Source organism: Mchenga conophoros, linkage group LG22 (assembly GCF_057382185.1).
Source record: "Mchenga conophoros isolate Kocher_MC1m ecotype Shallow Benthic linkage group LG22, M_conophoros_male_GT1.1, whole genome shotgun sequence".
Lineage (NCBI taxonomy): Eukaryota > Metazoa > Chordata > Actinopteri > Cichliformes > Cichlidae > Mchenga > Mchenga conophoros.
The window spans coordinates 5435377-5462107 of NC_140546.1; the positions used below are offsets into that span (position 1 = coordinate 5435377).

At 42.7% G+C, this 26731-nt stretch overlaps 2 protein-coding genes and 1 long non-coding RNA gene across 9 annotated transcripts; 1 reads left to right on the plus strand and 2 right to left on the minus strand.

The window, feature by feature from the left end:
• styk1a (ATY kinase 1a) lies at window positions 1-11234 on the plus strand. 2 transcript variants are annotated; one of them, XM_085262240.1, is made up of 10 exons: window positions 1-329; window positions 3154-3212; window positions 5484-5741; window positions 5849-6085; window positions 6266-6447; window positions 7112-7192; window positions 7663-7871; window positions 8067-8107; window positions 8646-8742; window positions 9447-11234. In XM_085262240.1, exons 2-10 carry the CDS (start codon window positions 3155-3157, stop codon window positions 9640-9642), a joined length of 1359 nt encoding a protein of 452 aa, XP_085118366.1. In that variant the 5' UTR covers window positions 1-329; window position 3154; the 3' UTR covers window positions 9643-11234. The 2 variants fall into 2 exon arrangements, with proteins under 2 accessions (XP_085118366.1, XP_085118367.1); XM_085262241.1 differs by lacking the exon at window positions 1-329 and having other exon boundaries at window positions 2899-3212.
• Window positions 157-9593, minus strand: LOC146548625 (uncharacterized). Its single transcript, XR_014890384.1, has 5 exons — window positions 9392-9593; window positions 8655-8740; window positions 7669-7882; window positions 6347-6429; window positions 157-963 (listed from the first exon to the last, which is right to left on the minus strand). It is a non-coding gene; the product is annotated as an uncharacterized LOC146548625 (long non-coding RNA).
• Window positions 10968-26530, minus strand: LOC146548626 (polyhomeotic-like protein 1). Of its 6 annotated transcripts, none has more exons than XM_085262234.1 (15): window positions 26101-26530; window positions 24062-24186; window positions 22504-22623; window positions 22017-22088; window positions 21782-21910; window positions 21538-21702; window positions 21339-21420; window positions 20075-21051; window positions 19732-19867; window positions 19435-19643; window positions 19263-19353; window positions 18339-18426; window positions 15717-15942; window positions 14013-14223; window positions 10968-13362 (listed from the first exon to the last, which is right to left on the minus strand). In XM_085262234.1, the coding sequence occupies exons 1-15, from the start codon at window positions 26294-26296 to the stop codon at window positions 13211-13213; spliced, it is 2979 nt and encodes a 992-aa protein (XP_085118360.1). In that variant the 5' UTR covers window positions 26297-26530; the 3' UTR covers window positions 10968-13210. The 6 variants fall into 6 exon arrangements, with proteins under 6 accessions (XP_085118360.1, XP_085118363.1, XP_085118364.1 ...); XM_085262237.1 differs by having other exon boundaries at window positions 15717-15924; window positions 26101-26529; XM_085262238.1 differs by having other exon boundaries at window positions 15717-15924; window positions 22510-22623; window positions 24062-24189; window positions 26101-26529.
• Between the last annotated feature and the right edge of the window lie 201 nt (window positions 26531-26731).

Sequence of the window (26731 nt, forward strand, 5' to 3'; positions counted from 1 at the left end):
ACTGACTGCAGACTATGTGCAGGTGATAAAGCTGAGAAAGAAAAAGTGTCGGTGGTGGGTGTGGCTAACCTGAGGCAGAGAGACCGAGAGAGAAAGACTGGAGAAAAGTCACAAGAGAGAGAACTGAAACACAGATCCTACCTTCACTGATGTCTTCAATGGAAATGTGTCTGTGTGTGGATTTCTCTCCATACATCAGGAAACCATGAAAACGGAGGATTTGTATTTGTTTCGTAGCTTATATGAGACTAAGGACAAAACTACATGCTTTGGATACAAGAAGCATCCAGAATCTGATATGTACACAGCACCAGAGAGTCAACCAGCAGGTATGATTCAAATATATATGTGTCAGACTAACATACTAAATAAAATGAAATGATATTAAACAGTGGTCAGATTTTTAATTTGAGGCTTGATTTCTCTTTCCTTTTAAACTGAAGACTGAACAAGAAGTTTCACATCACTGTAAATTTAGTACACCGGCTACGTGTTCTGATGCCTTAATTTTGTGCACTAGCATTTGCACATGTGTGTGTGTGTCTTAAATTTTTCCTGTTTGTTCTCACTGTGCATGTGTGTATAGAGAGATGGCAGAGCCTTTTGTTGTGCGTGCAGGCGTGTTTTGGTTTTGTCATAGTGTGTGACTATGACAGAACAATGCAGACAAACTGGTTTAGTGACACTGACACAAGTTACAGAGACTGTGCGCGCACGCATATGTGTGCATGCATGTTCTGCCTTTTAAAAATGCTTACCACATACCAGTGTGTCTCTGTAAGGGTGTGTGCGTGCATGTGTCACAGCAGCAGTCAGTCAGTAATAAGCTCTGATGGATGAGGATGACATTTCATTTACAGAACCTGAACAAGCACACGTACCTTTAGATCAGTCGCAGTTGATGGTTTTGATCCCATTGCTTCACCACGGCAGCCTGTGGTGCTGAAACTGCTGTTTGAATGACTGAAAAGAAAAAGGTAGGCACGCGTGTTATTTTTAACAAACATTATTTGACTTAGAAGACTTTAAAGGAAACTTCTCAAACAATCCTCTCCATTCAGAAATACATTCAATATGGTGACATGAAGTACTGGTTTATATTAACAAGTCATACTGTACAACTCATTTGAGATGTTAATAACTTCATACATATCACGATTGAGTGCCGCACTATGAGTGGGAGTATCCCCCCACAGAGGGACAAAAGGACCCCCTGATGATCCTCTAATCACCTGAGCCAAGGTGTGAAAGGAGGTTTAAATCTGGGACTCTCGGCCATTTGACCTTAGAACTGAAGAAGCTTCTCGGATGAGAGGTGAAACGTCTTCAAGCAACTTAAAGAAGTCCAGACGCTTTTCTTTGCAAGCTCCTTTGACTATTTTTGTGCTTCTTCGAAAGAAAACAAAGTAACTATCAGATGATTTGTATGGCGCAGTCTTCTCTGACAGCTTAAGACTCATGAACAAAGCTTTTCTGGTTACCAAGTGATGCCACGGACCCCCCAACCACACATTGGAAACTATTGATCCAATAGTTTGCAGATAGAAACCAAACCAGAAACAAAACTGCAGCGTTAAGGTCAGCAATCTAAAAACAGTCTCAGCAGTGTTCAAAAGTCTGTTTTATGGCACTACTGAGAAAACCATGAGACTAATTTCATAAATTTATATAACAACAACCATAATTACAGACAACTGTTGAACTTTTAAGCAATTTAAGATAAGCTGATTTTTGTTCATCTGCTACAAACAGGATTATTCAAACTTGTTGAACGAGGTTGTTTTTGGAATAACCTGTTTTAAGCATCTGCAGAAAAAAGTCTTTGTTTCCAATATCGTGACCTGAGTGACTTTAATCCCCGAGTCATGTGATTAGGTTTTATTTGCTTAATGACTTTATCGCATCTGTGAGTAAATAATGATGCTCTTCTTGTGATCACCTGAACATCAGGCGCCAAGTGTGAAACACTCATGTCTATATTTGCTAAACAAATTAAACAAACAGGAGAGTGTGCTTCCCTGAGAAGAAAAAGGTTGTAGAAGTGTGTGTCTGAATCCCCCATTTATGACCCAATAGCACTGTAATCGTACTGGGAATGAACAGCCATCACATGCAAATACGCGCAGTCAAACGTGCATGGGAGACATTTGCAGAGACATATGCTGCAAATGTTTTCATTCAGATCTCCCATTTCCTCTTTAGTGTTGTGCTTTACATCAGTATTTGTTTTCCCATTTTTTCCTTCACTGTCAAGTTTTAAAACACGTTTTAAAACCCATTTTTATTCTTTGGCTTTTGGCCTCAGCGGGACACGGTTTCTTGTAATTAAATGAATTATTAACTAATTAGTTATTTTACTTTTTTCCTTTATTTAGTTTTTATTTGTACCTTAAATAATTTCATTATTTAGTTCCAATGGACAGCACTTTGCATCAGTTGTGGTTTCTTTTAAAGTGCTTTATAAATAAAGATGACGATGATGATTTTCCTTGTACAGAGCCACCTTCAGATGAATAATATTTGAAAAACTCTGGTTTTAATAAAAATGTTCAGCGTGGCTGTGGCTACAATGTAGCTGCCATCATCAGTGTGTGAATGTGTGCGTGAATGGGTGGATGACTTGTTGTGTAAAGCACTTTGGGGTCCTTAGGGACTAGTAAAGCACTATACAAGTACAGGCCATTTACCATTTCAAATTAAAGACGTTTTTTATATCACCTGTGTGATTGAATTAGTTGAACCGGCTGCTGTACGTCACGAGGCTTTTATGGGTTTCGGGTCACTGCTAGTTGATGGCTATAATGACATCTGCTCTCTCCATTATCGTTGTAACCAATAGCTGGTCAGCACCACACGTTCACCAAGCACACCCTGGTATATTTGCTCTGTTAGTCCAGATTAAAAGGTCACTGCTAATATTTGTTATGTGAATCTAGATGGAATAAAAGGCCAAAGTCAATATTGAATTGATTTGCTAACGTTGATCACTAACAGTCTGTATGTCTGTGGGTGTGTGTCCTGCTGGACTGAACTTCACTGTTCATACAGTCACTAGCTGAGTGACTGTGTAAGCTGTGAGGATTTCAGGTTGCTGCTGAGCAGGGATATCTAGCTCATAGTAACGTTGATCTGTGTTCTGCTTTCCCTCTCCAGCATGTCATCATCCAGCTCTACAAACGTTACTGTGTGTGCATCGAACGACACCCTGTGCAGTAAGTGCTCTAATCCTACTTATTCCTTTCCTTTGCTTCCTCCTTGAACAATCTCTCCCACCTGGACCTTTCAGTTCTTCTCTCGGGCGATCACATAGACGCTTCTATTAAGCTTATGTGACCTTACAAATTATTCTACTCCAGACATCTTGTTTATTATGAACTTTTGACTATAATGACACCAACTTAACAGCTTATCTTGTACTTGATTGAGTTGAAACCTGAAACTCAGTATCTAAGAAACCCAAAAAAAAAAAAAAAAAAAAAGCAGCTTTATTGCTGACAGCCAGAACATAGGAAATACAGAACTCAACTAAACTGGGACTCAATAAACTAACACTCGTAGGGAGACACAGGGAATCCACACAGCAATGAGGGAGAACGCGACACAGAACCGAGGAAGACGCAGACATAAATACACAGAGGGTTAACGAGGGAAGTGGGAGCACACGGGGAACACAGGTGACACTGATAATCATAACAAGACACGGCAGGAGTGAACACCACACTGGCGGGAGACGGGCAAAGTAAAACAGGAAGTACAGAGGTTCAGACAGGAGGAGAGAGAGCACGGGGAAAACACAGACATAACGGACTGGGGAAACATGGAACAACCACAAAGGGAGACGAGGGCTCATAAATACACAGAGGGGCGCACAGGGGGTGAGAGTCACAAAGGAAAAGCACTCAGGGAACAACACAACAGGGCAACTCAGGAAACAGAGCCTAAACAGGGAACAAAATACAAACATACAGAAAAAAAAAAAGAAAAAAAAAAAAAAATGAAAATGACAGGAAATGATTTATGGTACTCTGTAAGGCTCTCACCACACCTAAGAATGTAATAGAGACTATATGTACCAGTAGTTTTACATTCCAGTTTGCTCTTTCTAACAACGTGGGTTAAAGGTTAAAGCAGGTGGAAAAAGCAGGTAGAGCTTAAACAGTGAAAACATCAGTGGAAGGCTGATCCCCCAAATCTAATACATGAATGCCAAACAACATAAAAAAAAGGGCAGGGCTTTTGAAAGCTCTGCAGATCTATTGTAGTACAAGAAAAAACAAACAAGGCTTAAGCTCAAGATTTCAACATCAACTGTGATGGATTAATGATTACTACAGTTAACGATCACTGTATTGATGTTATATGTGAGTTAAAAAGGAAGGGAGTGGAGCCAGAGCTAAAATTAAAGATCTGATGCAATCAACTAGCTCAATAACGAGTTGAATTTCTCACAGCTATCAAAAATAATTAGTTCATTAGCTCTAATCAAAATGCATGGACTCAAAGAATGCATGCTCTTTGAACTTTCCAGATGCCAGAGTGACTCATTCCAGTTAGTCGAAACCAGTTTTACTATCTAACCACAGCCCGATGGGACAGTATAGCAGGAGACTTGCCTTTTACACTTCACTTGCCATCTATGGTGTATCAATACCAATATAGCAGGATGATGTCATCGAGGTGAACAATCGCCACACTCTGATTGTGAAAATTGTATTACTTTAGTTCAGCTGACCCTGGCTCCTCCACTGTTAGGTTTTCATATCTGCTAGATCAGTGACAATTAGTCCTGGTTGTGCTCTGGAGGTCTGCTGAACAACAACTTAAAGCAGGTGGAGAATTGATTCACAAGATTCTACACCAGACTCACCGAGGCTGCAGACTAGAACCATGACTGCTGCTGCCAGCAGCAAATTCATAAAAAGGTTTATTTTTATCATACTGGGAATGAACAGGTATTGTGGGAAAGGTCCTGCCTTTCCCACAATACCTGCTTGACCCCACTAAAGAATCCAGATCTGTGGGAAACTGTGCTGGTTATCAGCCAGTTAGGCCAGCAATAGAAAGCAAAGCCAAAACACAACAATCACATTACTCTATGCCTGCATGCCCTGAAATAATGTAACCTCGTTATCATATCAGGGATAAATGAAGGGCCCAAGCTTTGTTTTCCACTTCCCAAGCTTCTATCTTTAAAATAGACAGATCGATGGTGAAAGCCGCTTCGTCAAATTACAGTCTTGTTTAGCTGAATACCAACATTTCACGTAGGCGTAAATGGAAAATGATGCACTGTCTAGGTAGACTTTTCTATCAGCAGGAGGTGTAACAGCCAACATACTTAACCTGTTAACATGCCCTGCGCTTAACAGCAAAAATAAACCTGCACACCCTCTTCTACAGTGCAATGAGGAAACTGCAAGTCTAATAAACAAGTGCATATCTGACCTGAAATTTACACATGAACTCCTGTGTTTCCCTCTAAGCGATAAAAGAATATCAGGTGGAAGTTATTATCGTCCCCGCGCTGCTGCTCTTCGGCACCCTGGTCACCTTAGTGCCCCTGTTTATACTGAGGTATTGTTGTGATCGTAATCGGACACGGGTCAGAACGGCCCAGCACTACCACAGCTCATCACACAGACAGACAGAGAGGCATCACCAGCAACAGCATAGCACCAACCACCACCACAGTCATCGCACCAAGCACCAACATCACAGATCTCATCTGCAGGGCATTGATGGTGAGCCAGCATGCAGAAGTCTCTTTGTGCACATTTAATCAATATTTTAACTTTTTTCATCTTTACATGCACATCTGCTTAATGTCCACTGTTCTTTCCTTAAACAGCGCCCCCTGGCATCAACCCACTGGAACATGAAGAGCTGCCAATGTCTGTTACACAAGTGCGGCAGAATGTCAGGCCAACGATGGCTGTAGCACCACAGAGGTCCACAGAAAGGCATCATGAAGCCTTCAGCCAGGTTGCTGCACTGCCGCAGACTTTCTCCATCCACCCTAATGACACAGTCAACTTCTACAGAGCACGCACGGACAACAAGAACGTCGTGCTGAGGGTGCTGAAAGGTAAACTGAGCTGCTTGAACCAAGTTTTGGTTTTGCAAAGTATACCTGCAAAATGGCTTACAAACAAGTGTTTTCCGTTTTTTGTGTCCAAAATGCTTTTCAAAGTCAAAAATGATCAATTATTGACAGTAACTGGAAATGTTAAGTCTAACTCTGTTATCAAATATTTATTTTTCCCAGAAACAGCCACCAGCAGTGAGAAACAGAAGTTTTTGGGGTTTGCTTCCTTTGTGTCTGGATTGGGGCCGCATCCCTTCATACCTGCGCTGCTCGGCGTTATGTCAGCGCAGTCGCCTTTAGTCATGGTGGTGGAAGAGCTACAGCAGAGAGACCTGCTGGGCTTCCTGTGGAGATGCAGACAGGTAGTGCAACCTATTAGTTATTCATGACGCTGAGCATGCTCTGGGAGTAAAGTTTACAGTGCAGTAACAAGAATTGCCACAGTGCATGCAAAGTAAAAGGATCAATAACACAATTAAATATAAAACAATAACATAGTATTTAGTTCCAAATTATAATGTAATGGTTTCTCAAGTTTAAAATTGCTAATTGAGCAACAAAACAAGAAAAATAAATTAAGTCACAGTTTAATGGTAAAATACATCATTCAACCCAAGAGTTTGGCTGAAAACCTTTTGAGGTTAAACATAAAAAACACTATACCAACTAAACATAGTAAACGGGATAAATACAATATTAATCACATATTATATAGAAGGATAATGTTTAGCTTATGAACTCTAAACTTAATGGTGACTGAAGTAATTACAGCCATCTGCCTGTGAGGGGCAGTATAGTGCAACGTAAGCTGTTTCTGAAAAGATTTGAATAACCTGACAGTTACAGTCTGTCCTCGTCTAGTGGTGTACGGTTTAGGATAGGAGCTAATTATGAACATCCATAAAGAGAGAGGAAAGATCTCAGAGCTTTCAAAGTGAATACTCACTAAGACTGATTGTTTATAGTAACATGTCTACTTTCTGAATGTAACGAGTCTGACACATTTACACCTTTCTCCCACTGAAGGATAACTCAGGTTTACAGCCTTCTTGTGACATGACAGAGAAGAGGATCTTCACCATGGCAGCACAAGTGGCCTCTGCTCTGGTTGGTTAAACAGCTGTCTGCCCTTCCAACAGTCTGCTTCACGATCTTTGAGCAAACTGCTTCCCAAGAAAACTTTATTTGTAAAGCACTTTAAAAACAGCAACTACAACTGTGGATTCAGTGAAAGCATAAATACAGTATAAATTATTACACACAGTGCAAAACAAATATATCTGAGATGCATTCATAAGAACAAGAAAACACATATTTTAGAAATGTGCCAAAAACCTGTTCAAACTAAAAACATTACATAGAAATCACATTTTTACACCCAAATTTGAGCCGGGACACTGGACTTCACTGAGAAATCAGAAGTTAACCAAGCAAACATTCAGCCCCTAAGCGCTGGATGTTAATGTTGTGAAGTCTGGCTTATGGTTTTATTTCTTTTATTTATGTATTTGTAGTAATGGACATCTCCTAAAGGCCCTCGTGCTCACTAACTCTGAAATTGTCTGAACATCTTCTAGGACTACCTGCACAGTCAGAACTGTATCCATGGCAACGTGGGAGCCCGCAGCATTCTGGTTGGTGGAGACATGACAGCTAAGCTGTGGGGGTTCGGCCCGGCCCACCGCAGGAGAACCCAGGGCAGTTCAACGGGAGAAGATACAGTGACTAAGAAGTGGCAGGCGCCTGAAGTGCTGGCCATGAGACCCATCACTAAGAGCAGCGACGTGTGAGTGTCCTCTGTGAGAATAAAAGATCCCCGTCAATGGACAGAGTTGTCAAAGACTGATTCATGTCCCAGTCCATCCCTGGATGCTAGAAGTCCAAACTATTGCACTAACAGCACATTTCGCTGTGTTTACACTCAGTAAGGTAAAAGGAAGAGCAAGAAAACTGACATGCCATTCTTGAACTTTTCTAACAGATGGTCCTTTGGCATCCTCATCTATGAAATGGTCACATTAGGTAAGTATCCTTCTTTCTTTTTTTTAAAGAAAAAAGAAAATTAAAGGGTGATGAAATTCCCCATTAGTTCTGTGACATGTAAGGATTTTATAGTCTCTCTCCTTTTACTGGAGTTTTGGGTGGAGAGAAATTTTCTAAATCTGATATACAAGTGTGTTTCTCATAATTCAATACTGGTGTTATGCTAAAAAGTGATTTCCCATATTTAGACTTCTATAAATGACTTTCTGGCCTATAATGTATGAAACATATGTCAGTGTATCCCCCATGAATGATATCAAGTCACCTTAAAACACAGACAACATTCCTGTAGGGGCCAAAAAGGACTGGAAAACAGTCCTTTTTGCAAAAACAGTTATTTTAAGAATAGATAAATGTATTAAACTCAATTTATTTATAATTCCTGTTCACTAAAGTCTCTTGATCAATACACACATTAAAAAACCCAAACAATGGAAATCACTTTTTTTGGCACAACACTGGCTGACATGGTCAGTGAGTGTGCTCTGTGACAAGATTGTATACTCCAACCTTTCAGGTGACCCACCATTTGCTCAGGTCCCGTCGTCTGAACTTCTGCAGCATCTCCAAAGAGGGAGTGACCTCAAACGACCGGACACCTGCTCCAACTCACTGTAAGAGCAACAGCAGACCAGCAGTTTGCATCACTCACTAATCATCAGCTTATACAAAGATGTCCAACCTTTAGCCCGTGACTGTTTAGGAGACGTTTCTGAGCTTTGTTTCCCCCCATGTGGGTTGAAAAAAATAATCCAAAAGAATCCAGTCTTTTCGTTCAGGTGTGCCTACACTGGGCTGCCTCCACCTACTCTTACACCATCAACCAGCAAATTAATTTATTTTTTATTAAAACTACTTTCAGTGCATCTTCTTTTACAGTCTCACACGTCTGAACAGTCAACGTTTGGGTCTGCTTGGTAAACTTTGGCTGTATACTAATAATCAGAAGCAGAACCTGAATGTTTTAGCCATGTATCATTCACACATTTACTACAATATTTGCATATTTTGCATCATTGTAGCCTTTTAACAATTTTTTTGACGTTTTCTATGGTCATTGAATCTATTTCCATTTAGTTTAAACATTTCAGTTAATCTTTAGGGATAATTTATCCCTACAGACGCGATACTTTTACCTGCTTCTTCCAGTTTTACCTGCTTCTTCCAGTTTTACTAGCTTTTGGTCACACTTCTTTCCATTCTTGTTACCTATTTTCCGACGTCTCAGTGGAAATATTATTGTTAGCTATTAGTTTTTCATACCAGTATTCATATGCATACGGTTTCACAGTTGTTTTCTGTTTTCACGCTGGTGTAGGTACTCCATTATCAGGTCATGCTGCCACTTCAAGGCCAAGAGCCGGCTCTCCACGTCGGAGCTGATTAGAATGCTGAAAGCCGGGGAGAGCTCAGCCAATGGGCGGACAGCTCTCAGAGTGACTGAGCCATTCATATTCGAGAAATACTTGAGTGAGGCGGGGTTTGCAGAGGCGTACAACTATGCTGTGCTCTGATTGGCTGGTTGTTATCAGAGGTGGTGGCACGCCGATTTTCATGAAGGACCGAGGACTGGTGCAAGAACTCTCGCAGAAACGTGCACATTATAATTGTTGTTTATAACGTTTTTGTATTTGGTAGTATTGTAGGAAAACGTGCATGGCACAAACACTTTATATTTTAAAGAATAATATATTCAGTGTAAAAAATACATTTACTCTGTCAAAATTATTGTCAAGAGATATAAAAATCTTTTTTTTTTTTTTTTAAATGTAATGCATGCTTTAATTTTATCGATGAGGCCAGCTCCTACTTGATCTCTAGATGGCATCACTACAGGTCAGGGGTTTAAAGGATGCAAAAAGACTAGCACAAAACTGCCACTGATATAGGAGGCATGTGTGACCAGCACAAGAAAGAGAAGAAAGAAAGAAAGAAAGAAAGAAAGAAAGAGGTGTACATAAAGTTATTGTTTCTTTATTTAAGTCATCCACCTGGAAACTGGAGCTGGGTGCATGTGCTCCTGATTGAGAGGTGTGCTAACACAGGCAGCTGTGGCCAGTCTCACCTCTGCTAACTGGAGTCAGTGCCGTGGACCTCACAACTGTTTTTGTACTGTGGATGTGCCCACAATCTTTATTTATTTATTTTAATTGAATTATCTGAATTATAACGTATTTTCAACTGCTATCGGGAAGAAGCACCTTATAGATTCAAACCAGTTGTATTTCAGGTGTTCTATATAATAAAATAAAATATCAGAACCTAAAAATATGTGTTTTTGCACATAAGCCTGTTAGGTTAGGATCATGAGCTGTAAGGTTTATCAACACAACTTGTTAAAGCCAAACTACTGTATGGTCCAAACATGGTCTCTACCGACTCCGAAACAGCAACACGGCTGAAGCCAAAACTAACCACGGAGCCTCTAAAATGGATGTAGCTACTGTGATCGTATGACATCATGACTACATTCATTTTTCATTTACAGTCTATAGTTTATCACAGTGGTCTCCAACCTTTTTTGCGCCACGGACCGGTTTATGCCCGACAATATTTTCATGGACCGGCCTTTAAGGTGTCACGGATAAATACAACAAAATAAAACTAGTACCGGTACCGAAAAAAAAAAAATTTATTCATAACACACGTGAAAAGACCCAGGAAAACCGAGTAAACGATAAAAACGATAACAAAATAACGCTGAAAACCAATAAAAACCCTGAAAACCAGACATTTCACACCTGAGCCTCAACTCTCGCGGCCCGGTACCAAACGACTCACGGACCGGTACCGGTCCGAGGACCGGGGGTTGGGGACCACTGGTTTAATCACATCTGGGACAACAAACCTGAAGGGACTTTCTTTAAAACAGCACAACACCTCAGCCTGAACTCAAGCCGGGGGAGAGGAGTTAAAAACAAAAACATTAAAGTTTCAATGATGCAAACTGCCCACTGATGATCTGCACTTGTTACACTTGGAAAGCAACAGTGCAAACCGAAACCTTTACTCAGGCTAACAAACAACAAAAAAAAGCATCACAGCTTTAAAACAGTTTGATTATTTATTTGCATGATAGTATTAATTACCTCTTCTTGTGAAAACCAGCCCCTCTAGATTTTGCAGATTTTGGAAATTATTGCAAGCAAAGACATTTGATTCCAAGTGGCTTCCTTATTTGTATGTATACAGATTTATATATAAAAGAACGTTTTTTTGCTGAATTCACTGTTCTTCTGTGAGAAAAGTGCTACTTTTTGGGATGTTGAAGACTAAACGAACAACGCTGCAATGGTCTGATTTTGGACAAATGTTGTACAGGTAATCACAGCTGCATTTGTGGCTCACCTCACTTGAAATGAGGCGAAATTCAGGTTTTTTTTTTGGCGTTTAGAATGAAGATTTAAAGACTCCAAAATCCTGGGGAAAGTGAAATATAAGCAAACATCATCAAGATTATTACCCTTTAAAAAAAAAAAGAAAGAAAGAAAAACAAAAACAAAGTACTGGAATAGCCACAGTCACTAACAATAAAGCCAAAGATAGCTAGCTAGCTAGAAAGGTAAATACTCTTGGTAGTTACACGCTATGTGACAAAGCTATGAGGAAGACAGCAAGTTGATCCTTGATCAAAGTAGCTACTATTCAGTCACGCTTTTTGGGAAAAGCAACACATTTCATTGCTTAATCGAGAGTTGTAAAAAAGTAAGCGCAGATATAAAACAAGGAATGATATGAAAGCAGTAAAAACCGACAATCCTCATCTAAACCTATTGTTGTAGAGACTAGTGAGAAAGGCCACGAGGTTCACAGAGAGAGAACATGAGAAAAGTCCTACAGTAAAAAGCTTCAAACAAGGCAGTCCAGCAAACAAATGTGCATTTAAATAGAAAGGCAAACTTTACACTTATTACAGTATAGCTTCAAGGTTCACTCATTCACACAGTCATTCATTCATTCAGGCGTGATGTCTTATTTCTCCCACATCCATCGTAGGTCCACGTGTGGCCAGCAACTTCTCTTGTTCACGAATGCAACTTAAAGACACTTTAAAATGAACATCTTATTGTCAGAACTCCTCTCTGACAGCATCTCTCCACAAAACCAAACCGGTGAACTTGCCTTGTAAGTGCACTCATGCAGACCAGGAGCAGCTGGTGGTACCATTTGAGTAATCTCACAAACTGCTGACAGGTGAATAATCACAGAGTTGACGTGAACTTCTCTGGTAAAAAGCTTAAAAACAGTGAAAAGCATTCAGCAGTAGAGCTGATGTTCTCTGGATATAAAACAATACGGTAAAGATGTGAGAAAAAGTTATGCAACGTCCGTATTTTTACTTGAAGTATGAAATGCTCTTTGAACCTTGAGGGATTAGGGTTTCATTTGGACTCTGGTGTTTCTGCACCCAGTACCCTGTACTCTCACAGTACCCTGTAGCGCAAAGAATAGGCTGCCTTCAAAATAAAAGTGCCATTGTATACTCTTCTCAAATAATTAGAATGCTGGAAGTACGCAATGAAATTCATGTCTTTGAAGGAATGCTGAACTACATAAGAAAAAGATTTGTGACTTCACTTTACAAAGGAAGTGCTATAGAAGTGCTTCCAAAGGTCTTCCTTCCAAATTCCTGTGCAAAACAAAGCACAGCTGTTTTCTTCTGTGTGTATCTTCAGTCTTTTAAAGGAAGTTTAACGAAACGAAAATAAATCACAGCCTCGGTCTACGGTCAGAAAAAATAACAAGCAAGTACTTCAGGTTCAACGAGTCTCGTTTGCAATTAAAATACATTCAAAACCTTCATTTACATTGATTTTGAGCAGAATTTGGTGGAACGTGTACCTTCATCGAAATAAAATCGCACATTTGAAGGATTTTTACAACTTGTGCGAGAATCTGATGTGAAACAGGATGAGATTCCACTTCTGCAGTCCCAGAGTCTTTGCCGTGTTTGGGAAATGAACTGTACTTCAAACATTCACCTGCAGGACTCTCGAGCTCCATATCTGACCCGCGGGCTGGTGGTGGATGCCCGGGGGGGCTTCACTTTTAAACTTTGCGGATTTGTGGTAAAAACACCGGTCAGTCTCTTAGGCTGTTGATGTGAGCGCAGATCTTGAGGGCAGGGCCAAGCTTGATGTTCATGGTGGACATGAGATGCTCCTCCTTCAGCAGCAGCAGCGCCTGTCCATCAATTTCCTGCGACAGGAACTGGGAGGCGAGATCCTCGCACCCTGAGAGGACGACGGATAAAAGCACAGGTGGACAAAAATGCAAAGGTTGAAAATTATGGTACATTAACATTAATGCACACAGTCGTTCATGCATTAGCTCCAAATGCAAACATTTACATAACAAATAAAAGCATCAAGTTCGAGGTGGAAACAGCTGAACTCCAGATTAATGTGTCACATTAATATGAAACTGGTCTGTTATTTTAACTGTACAGTATTAACAATGTTGATAAGCATGAAACTGCAAATTAAAAGAAGAACTGATCAAAACATCAATTACTGCACTTGAATATAAAAGCAGAGCAACACAAGATAAACATCAGCAGTAGCCAGAAACCAGCTAATTCAGGAGCACTGCCATTCATTTTCCTCTTTACCCCCACTTCCATCATCTATCAGTTCAGGAGTTCACAGATTCCACAGAGGGAGAGACGCTGGAAGGGCTTTAAAAATACTGGTGGCCACCATGCTACCCCTCTGCCTCCTAGCACACACCTCTATGGTGCCAATTTCAACATCCTGCATCCCCTTGCCCTCGAGTTAACTCATTCAGAAGATAACTCGACCTCTGACCTTGACCGTGAAGTCGAGCCTTTTATCTTTATGTGAATCAGTGCTGCATTATAAGATCAAAAATCAGATCTTCTAACCTTGCAGTGAGGAAATAAACTGTGACACTTCCTCCACGCTCCACTGGGAGGGGCTAGCAGGCAGGCAGGTGGGCGGTGGTGAGCTCTCTGCTGGGAGCGGAGGAGGCGGCTGGTGGCAGGACGCTGAGGAGGCCGGCGAGAGAGACATGGGGTCATCTTCATCCTCCTCTACGCTGGACTCCTCATCTGAATGGCTCGACTCGGACCGGCACTACAAGCGGAGGAAGAAAAAAAAGCAGCAGCGTTCACTAGTGTCCCGGTCTGCTTGCAAAAACATGAACATAGGCTACAAGGACAAAACCCCGTCTGCATATTTAAAGATTAGAGCTGCACAGACGGGGATTGTTACAGTTTATAAAAAAGGAGCACAAACCTCGAGATACCCGAGCACCGTCACAGAGAAGCAAGTAATGACTTCAAAAGGCTCATCATGCATACAAGTGAAAAATGCACATTCAGATGGATTCAGGTCTATTTTTGCTGTTACATGAAGTTTGTGTTCAGGAGTCTCATACATTTGGTTTGGGGCCAGTTTGTAACAATGGAGGAGAAATTTAAAGGGGCTCTTTTATGCTTATTTACTCTGCATTTCTATTCTTTACTCGGCATAATTCAGTGTATTTGTGTTAATCTGGGCTTCTGGCCGTGGTTTCTAAGCTCGCAGCCAGAGTGGTGTGAAATGACCACACTGGGGATGTCTCCTCTGAAACAGAGCTTCAGCAGTCTGAAGCCTGAGCTTTGACTAATGGATTATTTGTATGTACACTGACATCATTATTAGAAAGAGATCGCCCTCCTCGCACAATTATATTTGTGTGCTCCTCCATCCGTGTTGATGTCCCTGAGCACAAAGCCAGATCTGTATGTGGTTTAATGTGGTTACAAGTGAAGTTATTTTACAAAAAACACTTCCCAGGAAGCTGAAAGCCTGGGTAGAAGCAGATCATTTTGAACATGATCGCAGTTATTGATGACTGGGTGTAAAGTTCTAGCATCCAAATATGTTTAAAACTACTTAAAGTTGCATTTCTGCCAATAGGATGATAGAAAAGTAATAAATTGACTGAAAAAGGTGTGTTTTGCAGAGTTAAACATACAAACATTAAAAATATTTGGAGCCAAATATTTTGCACATATCAACACTTACAGGCTTTATTAAGAGGCCACTAAAGTTTAAAAACCCTTTTGCTAAAGTTTGAAATCCATCAGACAAATCTGAGCCCACCATCTCGTCTGCTGGTTCGTCTTCTTTCGGCTGCTCTCAGATCATCAGCCTCTTTCTTACCAGCTTCTGTCACACCAACGCTCTGCATGTCCTCCTTCGCTACATCCATGAATCTTCTCTGTGGTCTCCTGCTTTTCCTCCTGCCTGGCAGCTCTATATTCAACACCCTCTGCCCAAAATATCCACTAACCCTCCTCTGCACACGTCCAAACCACATCAGCCTTGGCTCTCCAACTGCATCTCCAAACTGCTCAACCTGAGCCGTCCCTCTGATGCACTCGTTTCTAAACAAATGCAATGCCTCTTTTGCTCTCCACACAGACCGCTTACCTGCATGTGAGCAAAGGCTATTTAAATGTGATCAAAGCAGGAAAGGCTCCAGTACAACTACACAGATCAGTTATCAGCTGGGATCGGACTTCTAATTTTTGACCTGCACCAATAATTTTCCTTGTAGGGACTGTATAATCCTGCCTCACCTTGGCAGGTACGGGCCTCCCTGCTATCTTGGCACTGGCTATTTCTGAGCTGGTCCTGCGTGGAACCCTCCTCCTGGCGATTCCTCCCTCGTCGTCCGAGTTGGAGAGGTGTCCGCGGCTCTGATCCCGATCCGAAGAGTGATCTTGAGCTTGACGCTGGCCGTGACCCTGCCGCACGCCGAAGTGCTGCCTGAAGCTGACGTTGTACCTGGGGAACCAATACATACTGTATCGTAGACAAAGAGTGACATATACGGTACTGAAGCCAAGACGAGCAACACAGTTTTTGTCTCTTTGCACCGTACGCGGTATATAAGCTATACACGTGTAGTGGGCAAAGGGACAAATACAAAGCAGAAGCAGAAAATGTCAAATCATAAGCTGACAACATACTGTAACAAACAATGCAGACAGCGCATTGTTTTCTACTGAAACATGTCACATAATAAATACAGTGTACATTTTAATACGGAGCACATTCAGAGGAGAAACAAAGCGTCCTCCACTGTACTGCGAGGTTACATGCTGCATGTGAAAGTGGATGAAGTGAGGCTATCACAATATGTAGACACAGAAAAAAAAACATGAGAACAGAAAAACACAAGCTGTGAGATTTACAGCTGGAGCCACCTGAGAATTCACACTAAAGTCCCGTTTTAGACAACATTTAGTGGGTCACATCTTTAGTAACACTGGCTTTTGATATCGATTCATTATATATCAGTGTTTCCCCACACACACACACACACACACACACTAGTCTTTGGCAGCTCTGGGATTTAAAGTCATTTTGTGTCCTTTTTTTTTTTTTTTAAAAATGGCTTTTAGCCATTGGCTGGCATGTTCTCCCCAAGCTTGCATGGGTTCCCTCTGAGTACTTTGGCTTCCTCCCACAGTCCAAAGACACATACGCTATGTTGTTGTTGTTGTGACTGTAAAATGACCCCTAGGTGTCCCTCTGTTAGCCCTACAACAGCCTGGTGACCAGTCCACGGTGTACGCAGCCTTTTGTCTCATGACAGCTGGGATAGGCCATGGCTGACACCATCTTTCATCCAACAGAACAGAAAACTGACAAGAGTACAGCCTCCTCACTCTTACTTTGAAAGCTCACTTGATGCTAAACAGGTGGCATAGCCCATCCTGTTTCAGATGGGTAACCCTTCTGTTTGTTATATATTTATATATATGTATACATTAGGGGTGCAACGATACTCCTATCGATATTGAACCGTTCGATACAGTGCTTTCGGTTCGGTACGCATATGTATCGAACAATACAATTTAAAATTTTTTTATCAACTTTTCTTCTGACGATGCCGTCTGTGTGGAGCACTCAGTGCGTTCAACTACTCCGCCTAGGCTGCACTGTGGAGCGCAGATCCACTGAGCGCAGCGCAAGCTAGCAAGACAGAAGCTAAGCTTGTTGCAAAATGCCAACTGCCTCAACGACTGAACCTCCCCCACCCTGATTCAGATCTGGCGTTTGGAACTATTTTGGTTTTCATGTGACGTATGACCCTGAAGGTAAGCGCGTCATGGACTAAAGTAAAACAGTATGTCGGATGTGCCATGCAATGCTCAATTACATGGGTGGGAACTAGTGTGTTAGCGCAGTTAGCTCGTTAACGTGTTGGCCGTCTAGCCCCACGCACGGGGCAATCCGCGGTAGCTCGTTAACGGAGATTTGCCGTGTTGTGGCGTTAACGTCATATCAGACTAACGCTGACAGCACTAGTGGGAACACAACAAATATGACTGCACATTTACTCCGACATCATCCTAGTGCAAAGACAAGTGGAAGCAGACAAAAACAACAAGCACGCATGCTACAAACTTTACCCGAGTCATTTAGACAGCCGTTAGCACAGGATTCTCCTTATGATATGTTTAATATGCTGCTGAGAATATAGCCCAGAAGAAGCGTATAGTATAGCTTTTATTTTGAAAGAGCCATTTCTCTGTAATAAACTCTCTTTTCCAAAGATGAGTGATTCCTCCATCAGATAGATTTATTATTTTATCCCTTTGTTGTTTCAGCAACATTAAATTTAAAAACTGTACTTTTGAGTTAAAATATATATTTATAATTTTAATAAATGACAAATTAAAAAGGCATGAACATTTTTTTGTATCGAAAAAATATCAAACCGTGACACAAAAGTATCGAACCGAACCGTGAATTTTGTGTATCGTTGCACCCCTAATATATACATCTATATATGCACGCAGTCGATTCTACTAAAGCAGTCAGCCTTCAGCTGCAGTTCTAGATGCTACAGTTTGTAGATGGGAAAGGAGACGTTATTATATAAAGGATTTATTTTCCATTTATTTAAGAAGGCACACACATGCACTGCATGGCACAATTACAGTGCAGTTATGTGGGAAACACTGTATATAACTAAGAACTAAAAGCCTCAAAGAGGATTGAGGTTTTGAGCTTTATGCAGTTTTGTTTGACTTCAAGATATCCAAATCTTACTGCACAGCATCTATGACAAACTGCACTGTAACTAGAAACAGACGTTCATCACTCGCACTGTGAAATAAGCTGAAGTGGCTGCAGCTGTTTGCAGTACAGTGATTTATTCTGTATATGTTTCATGCATTTTGAAGTACCTCTTGGCACAAGACATGGAGCAGAACCTTTTGGTGCCTCGGAACTGGCTGGCAGGAGCAAAGTTTTTACAGTATTCACACTTCAGCACTGAGGAGAGAGTTTAGAGACAGAACAAAGCAGATGGTGAATAATACACAAACGCAAACGTGGTATTATATACTCCAACGGGTTATGAGTCCCGGTCCACACACAGAAAATCAGACTGCGATGATATTTTCTTGTGATATCGCGCTGCCTGCGGTTTAGACTCAGAGGTGGGAAATTCCCAGCTTGAAAGTTATAATTAAAGTCTTTATGCTTTCCTGCAGCCCAGCTCAAACAAACAGGGCAAACAAGGGTCATCTTGTTACACAACATTAAATCCCATAAGCCATGTCCATGTTATAATGTTAAAGGGACAGATCACCAAAAAATCAAAACAAAAAAACAATTCATATTGTTCATATTTTCCCTCCCATTCTCTACATTCATAATGCTCAAAATTTTTTTATGCGTTTCAGTTTTGAAGATATCAGCTGTACCAAGGTCTGCCTTTAATATACATTACTGTAATCTACTGTCCAGTATGGCAGTCACCGTGTACAGTATAAAGAAAAAACTGCAGCAAATCATGACTGTGTGACTTAAAAGAAGAAAATGAGAATCTAGCTAGAAAACTGGGCACACCAAGTAAATAACTAAAAATCTAGAGGATAATAAAACGCTAACGGCCAAAGAACAACAACAATAAAACATGTACTATGGCTAATGCACAGAGACTTCAGCAATGCAGAAATCACATTTTGATTTTCAAGATTTTAAGAGCCGTTTCTCATGCAGAGGCAACTTTATCCCAGAAACCTTACAGTAGATATTTATGATTCTGATTTCAGCCCTTAAACGTGTCTTTAAAGCAGCACTGCTTTAAGCAGTCTGGCTGTTACCTGTTGCTGTGGTAACAGTCTCCGACGGGTTAGTGTCTGGACTGTCGTTAGTCAAATCTTCACCAGCCGAGTCCTTGACTGGACCGCAGACCTGTCAAACACAAATTCAGTTTAAGAGTCAGCGACCGACAAAAACAAAACAAAAAACAAACTACAAATCCCATGTACTCACAGGGAAAGGCTCCGCCCCCTCCTGGATCACAAAGCCCTCTATGAGGTGTGTAAGAACCTGCGGTTTAACCACAGCTTGAGGTGGAGGAGCTCTCTCACCCTGACCACAAGTCCCACGGGACACCAGCAGCACTGGAGAAGGAGAGGATGCAGGAGGAGAAGGAGAGGATGCAGGAGGAGGAGGTGGAGGAGGAGGAGGAGCAGCAGAGCCTGGAGAGGTGAGAGGAAGATAAATACTGTTTTTCACCGAGTGTGTGTGTTGACAGTATTTTACAGGGATGTATTTCTATGTTATTACCTGCATCGACGGGATTGGCTGGGATGGCCGAGGCATGATCTCTGACTGGCTGGAGCCGTGGAGGGGAGGGGCCATGTTCGTCATTGGCTGAATTCGAGTCTGATTTTCTTTTCAGAGAGCCAGTCGTCTGTTTACTCTAAACAAAAAGTGCCAACAGATACAGACAGACACTGAGAGTGATTGTAGGATGTAATATTTACACAAGGAGCAGTTATGGCTGAGTAGCGTGTTTGTTTTAGTGCTAGAACCCAAAATCACCATCTGTGACATGTAGAAATGTGTGTGGGTTAGAAAAACATCAAGTCTGATTCATGAGAATCACTTAAATCATGCTTCAGCTGACCTGTGGCGTCTGACCTCCTGATGAGTCTCCATTGGTGGTTACACCAGCTGATGCTGCTCTCTGCTCTTCGGTCACCAGGTGGAGAGAGAGGGAGGAGCGAGACAGCGAGGGGGGAGGAGATGAAATGGTGGAGGACCAGCAAGAGGCGGGGCTTGAAGCCAGCTGTCTGTTCTGACTCTGTCCAGAGCTCTGATTGGCTTGTGGATGCACCTGAGACACCTGAGCCAAGGGGGGAGCCTCCTGGGGTGACTGAAGCGTCTTCAGCCCCACCCCTCGGCCGACGACTCCACCCTCCCTGGAAGCGATGGACGCCACCATGGTGAGCAGACTAGAGGAGCTGCTGAGGACGGCGGCACCATCCTGGCTGCAGCTGCCACGGGCCAGAGCGAGAGCCTGGGCATTTCCAAGTGTGCTCTGCCTGGCTCCCACTATCTGCACTGGGATGTGAGGCGTGTGGGGAGGCTGGCTGGAGCTGCTGGCAGGCGGCGGAGCAGGCAGGATGGGAGGGGGGTTCCTTGAAGGAAGCTGGAGGGGCAGGCGGAGCCCCTGTAAAGTTTTAGGTTGGATGGGGATGGGTCCGTTTCCGTGGCCTGATTTCTCAGCACCGAGTGAGGTTTTCTGTAGAGGCTGCACCACCAGAGTCTGAGCGTTGACCGCTGGTTTGATGGTTGCCGTGCCCACCGGGTACCCGTGGGGCTGAGATGTGGCGTTGGATGTCAAGACCAGAGTATGTGCTGCTGTGGGAGCTGTGGTTCCTGTGGTGAGGGTTCGAGTACCGTGGAGTAAGAGCTGGGAGAGAGGGATGGAAGACGACGAGGACGACGAGGCACCGGAAGAAGAGACGGGGTGAGCTTTGAGATTAGTAGGCTGGGGGTAGGTAGGGATTTTGATGTGGGATGGCTGGGGCTGAGGCTGGCTTGGTTTGGTGGGGGACTGAGGGGTAGACTGGTGAGAGGGCTGGACCAGCGAGTAGGCAGCTGGGAAAAATAAGAATGAAAATATATTAGTGTCTATTTAGTGATTCATCACATTTAAAACGGCAGTTCACCCCCAAATTAACGTTACGTTACATATAAAAGCATTTAAACCTGAATCACTGTCATGAATTTGCTTCAATATTATTATAACTAAAATGAGAAAGTCCAAATTAAGTGTACGCTTCTGAAATTTCTGCCAAATCCACCACAGGCTCCATCATCATACACAACCTTCAGAGCATTACAAAGCTCATTTATATGTTTAATTCCTCTTCTTTCTTTCCTACCCGAGTCACTTCTCTCTGGGGCTTCAGTCTTAACACCCACACCTTTAGGACCCGACAGACCTCGCATGGCTAGATTCTGTACCTGGAGATGGAGCACAGAGCAAATGTTTGGGTGAAAACACCCATCTGTCACTTTGTTGCTGAAGAACGAAAGAATGTGTCTTCAAGCCATGAGAACATTTTTATGTTAGCCACACACCTGGTCGTTATCAGATTGGCTGCTGGATGAGGAAGTCGGAGGCACTTCCTGCTGCTGTTGCTGAGCCTGTGGCTGCTGGGCAACAGTTGCCACAGCAGTAGTTGCAGTGCTGCCGGGCATGAAAATGAGCTGGGAGGGGATAGGCGTCCTAAGGGAGCGGTTCACCTGCAGGACAAAAAGACATTAAAGCCATTAAAATGCACAAAACTGAGCTGCCGCACATAAACCATCTGATCAAACTCACTCTCAGGTACATCTGGCCCTGCCCTCCGGCTGTCCCACTAAGCAGCACTGATTGGCTGATTGTGGATGTTGCTGAGGCACCCATTGGACGGCTGCTGGTTGTAGACCCTGATCCAGATGTTACATTGACCTGAAGAACAGGAACGTGCATCTTTAAGATCTTTTGTGGCTCGAAGGAAAAAAAGCGGTACTGATTTTGTGGCATAAAGAGCTATCGTTTTTGTATGATTACGTACTGCGGTTGTGCTGGTAGTCTGAGAAGAGCTACTGCTGGAGGGGCTTGACTGACGACTGGCAGCCAGAGTGGCCTTAAAAAAACAAAGAAAGTAAAACGAAGAAAGGGAAGAGACAGAGAAAAAAAGCAGCTTAAGGTTTCAATAAACTCCAAACAAAATGAAAACTGAGATGTTTACAGAGGCTGTTGTGTGGTTGATGCAAAATATGCTCAGCTTTGTTTCTGGCCACAAAGCCTCCATGTTTTACAACCCACAGCTGTCCAGCATCGACTGTAGACGTGGCCTCCCCACCTTTTTCTTCTGGTTTTCATGGGAGTTAATTATTGCATGCAAGTAGGTGGCAATCTGTCTTATGCAACGCTGTTATAGCGTCATCATGTATCGTTTTATTTCTTACAATAGTTTTTCTTTGTGCTTTGCAAACAACACGTGCAGGATGTTTATAACTTCCTTTACTTGAAAGAAAGAAAGTGAAATTTGCACACACCTTTACCTGTTGCACAGCTGCCAGGTTCTGCAGCTGTGCTGCGTTGTTGATCTGCTGCTGCAGCATCAGCTGCTGGAAGTACTGAGCGGCATTGGGCTGCCTCTGTAACGCCTGCAGGGCCTGGAGGGAGGAGCAGACGGCCAAAAATGAAAACTGAAGGAGGGACAGCATTTTGGAGAAGGAGAAGAAAAAAAAAAAAAAGGGGGAGGGAGGAACGGAGCATGAAGGAAGTAAAGTGCTGTGAAAAGATGGGGATGGAAAACATGACGGCAAAGAGTCAGAAGAAGACATGAAAGAGTGAGGGATGGGAGAAATTTAGGATGGAAAAGGAAGTGCAGAGAAAATTGAGGGGATAGAGCAGACTGAGAGAAACGAGTGCAGAAGGAGCAGAGAGAGAGCGAAGCTGCAGAAACCTGCCAGCTGCCTGATGTATGAGGGGAGGCTCGTACAGTAATAAGTCGGGGGATGAAAGCGAGCGCGGCGGGCTGGATTAGTGTGTGCCGGGTGACAGAGACAGATGGCCGTGCAGGGTGACAAAAGCCTGAGAAAATAACACCCAGCCTCCATCACACCCAGCACGACTCGGTCTCTTTTCTTTACCCCCCCCCGATTCAGTCAGTCTTCATCAGTTTCTGTCCATCGGCTAACACATAAATCAGAAATTATGAAGACAAATGAGCCACACACACTTTCTGCCCCTGCTTACACGCAAACAGTCCATGTTTACGCTGCAGCCAAAAACACAATTTGGACACGAAAATGCAAAGTGATATCATCATTTTCTATTAATTTTTATTACAATTTTGTTCACTGGCAGGATTATAAATGCTCCGCCTACATCACAGTGAAGGTTTTGCCACAGGGATCTATTTTACGTGTTTCACGACGCATCTGAAATGAGTTTTAAACTATGCAAAGAACCAAACGCTCCCACGAGTCACGTTTTTAAAGTCTAGACCTGAATCTAGACCTGTATACGTGCAATCTAATCCCCAGGCATGCAACCTACTTTTAGCCCAACAATAACAACTCGAAAGCAGAACAATGCACCATGCTGCCGGGCTATCACCCTCAAGGTATGGTTCAAGTGTGAGAACAGCGAGATATTAAAGATGGTAGGGGTCATTAAAAGCCACCCCATGAAGATTATGACCACTTCCTACTTGGGGAGGGGAGTTTTTGAGGATGAGCACTGGTTTCTAATCAGGGATGTCTCCCTTTTTTCACATTTACAAACAAAGAAACGCATTTCCTGTCGAACAAAACTTACATTTTTAAGCATTTTAAATATTTTTTACGCGATGCCTTTTCCCCCCTTTGTGCACAACAATCCTGGCACACTTGGATTATTACTGAGGCCCAAAACTGGAAATCCAGCTAACTAACATGTGTGTTAGTTTTTAACTGTTAAACTAAACTGATCTTAACCTGAATTCTAAAGGCAGCTGTGAACCGAGCCTTTAAAAGCTTTTTCCATGAAGTGAGGACTCATTGTCAGCGTGTGAAAATCAATGTGGTCTGGTCCTGTAGCCACACAGGTATAAACACTCACACCTACCTGGACCGCCTGCCTTTCATACAGAGACATGGAATTCATGGGAGAGGGGCGGGAGCTGGTCCCAGACGGAGCGCTTCCATTGGTCGAGGCCCCCTGCTGGTTCTGCTCTCCGTCTGTCTCCATGGCTGCTGAGGAGACAGATGAGGCGTCCGTCAGTCAAACACAGGATGAAACAAACACCAGTTTCTCTCTCTGCGAGAGTCTGATGGATAGAGGAGGAAAAAAACTCCACACCTGTCACGGTTCCTGACAAACAGCAGACCTCACAGAGTCGAGATGCTGTGAAACACTTTTTACAGCGTGGATGACTGATGTAGTTCTGCTGCTGGTTATTTTTAACACTTTCAACATTTTAAAATGTTTTCATTTTTTATGGCAGTAAATCACAACGACTGAGTGTCTCGCTGACAGCTGTTTTTTCCCATCGCCACCATGGAGACGGACACAATGCTCCACAGACCAGTTTACACCTTTAAAGGGCTTCCATCAAGCTTTTCCTTTTTTCTGTCACACACACACGCATGCACGCACACTATAACGGATGGATTTAGTATGGACGTTCATATGAAAGATTACATTTACTGCCCTCATTACTTGAAACTTTGGTAAATTATATGCAGTTTTTTCCTGCTTGGATCTGTAGGATGTCCAAATAAGGGGACATCTCAGGTATACAGAAGCTCCACCGACCTCCTGTTCAAACCTTCTGCTTATGAGGGGCAGCCAATCAACAGAAAGTTGACCTAAGGGGCAGTCGATGAACTGAGTAGCTTCACCAAAGCCCAATATAAGACCGATCCACCACATTCTTGTTTTACATGCTGTGGACAAGCTGCAGATTCAATTTTAACCCCCTCACACTAACCACACACAACATGCATCCTGCAGACAGGAAGACTATGAAAGTACCTCTAAACTGCACAACTAAAATGATTAATGAAATCAGGTTGCATTTACAGATTTGCCAAATTAATGTAAGTCAGGCTGTCACAGGGATTGTGGTAAAAAAACAAAATCATCATAATAATAATATTCTTTACATATATGCAGAAAATGAGGGGAAAATTTGCAAAAAAAAAAAAAAAGATATCTGTCAAATCATTTTGCAAATGCTTTAAACTCAAAATGCGAGAGCTGGAGGTGGAAAGGATTCTGCAACCATGCACAAAATTCAGTCATCTCTGATATTAAAGACGTGGATTTTTGACACAATATTGCCATCATCACCTTTATCATCAATGCATGGTTACTGTTACACACTAATCTGTGTGTAAGAAAAAGCAAATATTTGCTGTAACGTATGAACCTCAGAGTGAAGTGATAAAAGACAGAAGTCTGTGCATTTTCTTCTTATTTTTGACCATTTGATAAACAAAGGTGTATTTTATGCTTGTGTAAATTAAAGCTCTGCATTAGACTTTTTTCTTGTTCCGTTTTGCACGTCTGGACATGCAGGAAAAGGCCTGGAACGTGTGAGGGGATGAAGATGGCAGCTGTAAAGATATAATTAACTGTAACATGCAATTTAAAAATGCACATTCATTTCCTCTTTGCAGCAGTTTATCATTTTAATCAGGTTATCTGGTTTAGGTAGGAAGTCATTATAAAGCATCCATTTTCGGGGATTCACAGGAATAAAACGGGGAAACGTGCTTTAGTACAAAGGCTCCTGCATGAGAAACATTTCCAAAAGCATCGCTCACACAGCCTTTCTGCATCTACTTCACCACCTTACAGGACTTGTTCAGACCAGGTGTTCACAATCTTTTTTTTTTTTTTGCAGTTTCCTTTATCACTGCTCCTCCTCCTCCAACCATCCTGTCCCAGCACCTACAGTCTGCCTCCGTCTCCAGCCTCCACCAGCTCAAAAACAGCCACCTGAGCAGCTCACACAGCGCTAACGTTAGCTAGCCATCCTCCATGTTTCAGACCAGTTAACACTGGATCCACCGGAGGCTACTCCTCCTAGCCTCCCGCTAGCCCCCCCGCCTCCACCGCTGCTGTCTGGCTCGTTAACGCGGCTCTCGCTCCGACCTTACCGTCACCGCTCCGGGTTCGTCCGGCTCCTCCTGCACCGGCTGCCCGCTGCAGAGCGACACCGAGCGATGCAACGATCCGCCGGGCTTCTTGTCTGCGTTGTGCCCGGTGCTGCTGCTCTTTTCGCCCGTCTTCTTCTTCTTCTCTGTGCAGGACGCTCGAAGCGGCAGCAGCAGCACTGATTTTACTGTTCTGCATAAATTTGCAGCTGATGTGTGGAAACGCCTCCTTCTTTTTTCTGCTCGGCCCTTTCCGGCGCTGCACGATGACGGAGCAGGACGGGGACAGGGGCTCACTTTACCCCCAAAGGCTTCGGGATCAACATGCTTAGCATTATCTCAAACTTCATGTTTTACTGGACACCAGAGTAGTTTTGCATTTTTCACAACTTGACATGATACTTGTTCATCCTGCACCTATATTCATCTGACACAAGGTGGTTCAGCTTCCTCCCCCTCCCTTCCTTCTGATTGGCTGACACTTAACAACAGAAGGTTTGAACGGCAGGTGGGTGGAGCTTCTTTTCCTGAGATGACCATTTTAGGGATATCTTGTCTTTATAACTTCATACTAATAAAAAAAAAGGTATACCTGTCTGAAGTCAAGTGTTTAGAGCAATGTGAAGGAATTACT

Excerpts from the sequence above, each read along its gene's own strand:
- styk1a (XM_085262240.1), top strand. The coding sequence starts at position 3,155 with ATGTCATCATCCAGCTCTACAAACGTTACTGTGTGTGCATCGAACGAC. Across the intron at positions 5,742-5,848 it reads TCATCTGCAGGGCATTGATG|CGCCCCCTGGCATCAACCCA; the intron begins GTGAGCCAGCAT and ends TTCCTTAAACAG. Across the intron at positions 6,086-6,265 it reads CGTGCTGAGGGTGCTGAAAG|AAACAGCCACCAGCAGTGAG; the intron begins GTAAACTGAGCT and ends TATTTTTCCCAG.
- LOC146548626 (XM_085262233.1), bottom strand. The coding sequence starts at position 26,296 with ATGCAGAACAGTAAAATCAGTGCTGCTGCTGCCGCTTCGAGCGTCCTG. Across the intron at positions 22,089-22,503 it reads CAGCTGTGCAACAGGTAAAG|GCCACTCTGGCTGCCAGTCG; the intron begins GTGTGTGCAAAT and ends TGTTTTTTTAAG. Across the intron at positions 21,911-22,016 it reads AGACTACCAGCACAACCGCA|GTCAATGTAACATCTGGATC; the intron begins GTACGTAATCAT and ends CCTGTTCTTCAG.